Source organism: Nanorana parkeri, unplaced genomic scaffold (genome assembly GCF_000935625.1).
Source record: "Nanorana parkeri isolate BGI_ZX_2015 unplaced genomic scaffold, ASM93562v1 scaffold754, whole genome shotgun sequence".
NCBI lineage: Eukaryota > Metazoa > Chordata > Amphibia > Anura > Dicroglossidae > Nanorana > Nanorana parkeri.
Window position 1 is genome coordinate 620,599 of NW_017307022.1, and position 5,386 is coordinate 625,984.

Genomic DNA, 5,386 nt, shown 5'->3' on the forward strand with positions numbered 1-5,386 from the left:
TGAAATAAAGCTGACACTTGTCGCTGGCTCTGGAGGTGGCCCGGGCACCCCTAATAACGACAAGGGGCAATAAGGCAAGTTTAATTCAGGGGGGTCAGGTCAGCAGCTGCACCTCTACGGTGTATGTCGTCCACATGACTCGGGTATTTCTGGAGGTTCCTGCTCTTTAAATTGTACATTTCCGCTTGCAGATTTTACGGCTAGGATTACTGTGACACCTTCCAGGTCTGCTGCTCAGTCCCTGTGACTGTGTCATGAGGCAGTTCCCAGGCTGTGCCAGGGTCCCCTTACTGCAAAACACTGCCATGCTGTCCCTACACCGTACACATTGTGCCGCCCTAGTGTATATAATGTGCCCCATATTACTTTAGCAGTGTGTGCATCATTAATGTGCCCTCTGTGCCCCCCCCTATACTGTATATATAGGTCTTCAGAACCCTGGGCTGTGTGTACACAGTGTAACACTTTACCATGCTGTGACCTTTGCTATGCCTACTGTGCCCCTTCGTTTTTTAATATGCTGTGCCCCACAACACTACTGGGCCCCATAGTACTGCATCTTCATTTTCCACCATGCTGTTCTTCTAGATTTTCACTGATAATATTTTATGGCGTGCCCCAATGCCATACTGTGCCCCTTAACACATCACCATGTTGTACCCCTCTACTATACTGTGCCCAATGCTGAGCTCACATGCCATGCTGTGCCCACCTACTGCATTGACTGTGCCCCTTAACAATTCACCGGTTCTCTATAACATGCTGTGCCCCTTTAATGTCTTCTACCCCCATGCCAAGCTGTGCCCTTTTACTATACAGTGCCCCTATACAATGCTGTACCCCTTTACTGTCTTCTACCCCCATGCCAAGCTGTGCTCTTTTACTATACAGTGCCACTATACAATGCTGTACCCCTTTACTGTCTTCTACCCCCATGCCAAGCTGTGCTCTTTTACTATACAGTGCCCCTATACAATGCTGTGCCCCTTTACTGTCTTCTACCCCCATGCCAAGCTGTGCTCTTTTACTATACAGTGCCCCTATATTATACTTTCCCCATTGTGTGCCCAATGCTCTCCCTATAACAGTTATCTATGCTGTGCCCCTTTACTGTCTTCTGCCCCCATGCCAACAGTGCCCCCATACCCTTTACTATACTATACCCTATAACTATTCCCCATTCTGTGCCCAATGTTTTCTCTATAACTGTTCTCAGTACTGTGCCCCCCATACCATGCTGTGCCCTGTACTGCACCCCAGAACTCTTTACAATGTTGTGCCCCCCCCCTATACAAAAGCTGCGCCCCTTTACTGCACCCCAGAACCCCCTCCCCGACTCCTCACCTCCGAGTCGGACGAGCTGTTCTGGTGGGTCTCGGACTCGTTGACCAGCGACGACTTGACATCGGCCAGATCCCTCTCGGCCGAAGAATTGTCGGAGATCTTCTCCTCCTGCTCCCCTTCGTCTTTGAAGGCGATCATCTCATCGTTGGCCCCCAGATCGTCCCCTCCACCGCCATTCAGCTGCGGCATGGTCGCTGGCAGCCCAGATCGGGGGGGAGAAAAGAAAGAAGGAAAAGCCCTATGAAGACTTTACAAAGTGCTGGAGGAGGAAGGGGAGGGCACAGGGGCAGGAACAGGGGAAGGGTGGCTGGGCTTGTGGGCTGGTAACTCTCTGCAACAAAAAAACCAGGAAGGCTCAAAGGGGCTGGCACACTGACACACACACTGACACACACACAGTGCCCCCTAACAGCACCGGGGACACAGGGGGGGTCTCTCTGCTCTGATGGGGGGACAACATTGCTCTATAGATCAGGAAATCTGCAACTTCTGAAATACAAATTGCATCAGAGTGAGTTTAGCTGTGTATGTAGGAGCTTGCACTCTAATGTCCCTAAAATAACTGTGCACACACAGTGCCCCCTGACTGCACCGAGGACACAGGGGGGTCTCTCTGCTATGATGGGGGATTGTACATTTCTCTATAGATCAGGAAATTGGTAACTTCTCTGGAACAAAAGTTTAATTGTATTTGTTTATTTACAGTTCACCATTTGTATACAAATAATATATCTACACACACTGACACTCACACTGACGCACACACACACACTGACACTCACACTGACACACACACACTGATACGCTGACACACACACTGACACACACACTGATATTCACACTGACACTCACACTGACACACACATACACTGATACGCTGACACACACACTGACACACTCACACTGACACACACACACACTGATATTCACACTGACACACACGCTGACACACACACTGACACACACACTGACACACACACACACACTGATATTCACACTGACACACACACACTGATACGCTGACACACACACTGACACTCACACTGACACACACTGACACACACACACATTCACACTGACACACACACACTGATACGCTGACACACACACTGACACTCACACTGACACACACTCACACACACACACACTCACACTGACACACACACACTGATACGCTGACACACACTGACATTCACACACTGACACACACACTGACACTCACACTGACACACACTCACACACACACACACTCACACTGACACACACACACTGATACGCTGACACACACTGACATTCACACACTGACACACACACTGACACTCACACTGACACACACTCACACACACACACACTCACACTGACACACACACACTGATACGCTGACACACACTGACATTCACACACTGACACACACACTGACACTCACACTGACACACACTCACACACACACACACTCACACTGACACACACACACTGATACGCTGACACACACTGACATTCACACACTGACACACACACTGACACTCACACTGACACACACTCACACACACACACACTCACACTGACACACACACACTGATACGCTGACACACACTGACATTCACACACTGACACACACACTGACACTCACACTGACACACACTCACACACACACACACTCACACTGACACACACACACTGATACGCTGACACACACTGACATTCACACACTGACACACACACTGACACTCACACTGACACACACTCACACACACACACACTCACACTGACACACACACACTGATACGCTGACACACACTGACATTCACACACTGACACACACACTGACACTCACACTGACACACACTCACACACACACACACTCACACTGACACACACACACTGATACGCTGACACACACTGACATTCACACACTGACACACACACTGACACTCACACTGACACACACTCACACACACACACACTCACACTGACACACACACACTGATACGCTGACACACACTGACATTCACACACTGACACACACACTGACACTCACACTGACACACACTCACACACACACACACTCACACTGACACACACACACTGATACGCTGACACACACTGACATTCACACACTGACACACACACTGACACTCACACTGACACACACTCACACACACACACACTCACACTGACACACACACACTGATACGCTGACACACACTGACATTCACACACTGACACACACACTGACACTCACACTGACACACACTCACACACACACACACTCACACTGACACACACACACTGATACGCTGACACACACTGACATTCACACACTGACACACACACTGACACTCACACTGACACACACTCACACACACACACACTCACACTGACACACACACACTGATACGCTGACACACACTGACATTCACACACTGACACACACACTGACACTCACACTGACACACACTCACACACACACACACTCACACTGACACACACACACTGATACGCTGACACACACTGACATTCACACACTGACACACACACTGACACTCACACTGACACACACTCACACACACACACACTCACACTGACACACACACACTGATACGCTGACACACACTGACATTCACACACTGACACACACACTGACACTCACACTGACACACACTCACACACACACACACTCACACTGACACACACACACTGATACGCTGACACACACACTGATACGCTGACACACACTGACATTCACACACTGACACACACACTGACACACACACACGCTGATACGCTGACACACACACACTGACATTCACACCGACACACACTCACACCCACACAGTGACATACACACTGACACACACACACACTGATACGTTGACACACACACACTGACATTCACACTGACACACACACACACTGATACGCTGACACGCACACACTGATACGCTGACACGCACACGCACTGACATTCACACTGACACACACACACTGATACACTGGCACACACTGATACGCTGACACACACATAAACTGACATTCACACTAACACTCATACTGACACACACACACACACTGATACGCTGACACACACACACTGACATTCACACTGACACACACACTCACTTACACTTACACAGTGACATACACACTGACACACACACACTGACTTACACTTACACAGTGACATACACACTGACACACACACACTGACTTACACTTACACAGTGACATACACACTGACACACACACACTGACCCACACTCTCACAGTGACATTCACACTGACACATACACAGTGTCCCCTGACTTCCCTAACAGCACCGGGGACCAGGGGGGTCTCTCCGCTCTGATGGGGGATCGGACATTTCTCTAGAGATCAGGAAATCTGGGGTGAGTCTGGCTGAGTAGATTTGTAGTTTATCACCGCTGCCAGAGGAGCTTACACTCTAATCTCCCTAGAATAATCATACACACACACTGACACACACACACTGACACTCAGCGTGCCCCATGACCTTTCTCTGACAGCACCGGTGTCACGGGGAGGTGACGTTTAGTTTATTTTAGTCTTTTATATGGGACTGACACTGCTGCGTTCATGGCAGGCCCGGCAACCGAAGGAGCTGGCACTCTAATGTCCCTAGAATTGTATGGACAGACAAATACATATGCAAGCATTGCTCGGCCGATGATTTCCCAGCATGCACCTACAACACATCGAATGATCGACTTTGGTCAAGGAGATGGAGCCAACCCCAAAGACCGAATTTCCTGCTGAATCAGCTGAATGTGTTCCCAACTTCATGCTCACCACACACGGTACAATGTCTGTACAACCGTGGATCTAATACAGCCGTGTTATATGTCTGGTCAGGTGATATCCAGCCAGCCCGGCCCTCGCACTACAAACGTGTTGGGAGATCTAAAGGAGATTGTACAATCAGATGGTGACGTGTGTGGTGAGCGTTGGTCTGGCTGTGTAGATGTAGAGCTCATTGTATGGGGCTGACACAGTTGCGTTCATTCCAGTCCCCGCAGGCGAAGGA

At 49.4% G+C, this 5,386-nt stretch overlaps 1 protein-coding gene across 1 annotated transcript in view; it reads right to left on the minus strand.

The window, feature by feature from the left end:
* The window catches only part of TCF7L2 (transcription factor 7 like 2), a 185,678-nt gene extending 181,270 nt beyond the window's left edge, over positions 1-4,408 (minus strand). The window contains exons 1-2 of the mRNA XM_018564478.1: positions 4,397-4,408; positions 1,345-1,559 (exon numbers count right to left, since the gene is read on the minus strand). Coding sequence (XP_018419980.1) covers positions 1,345-1,533 — 189 coding nt within the window. The 5' untranslated portion in view covers positions 1,534-1,559; positions 4,397-4,408. The remainder of the gene's footprint in view (positions 1-1,344; positions 1,560-4,396) is intronic.
* Positions 4,409-5,386: the final 978 nt, after the last annotated feature.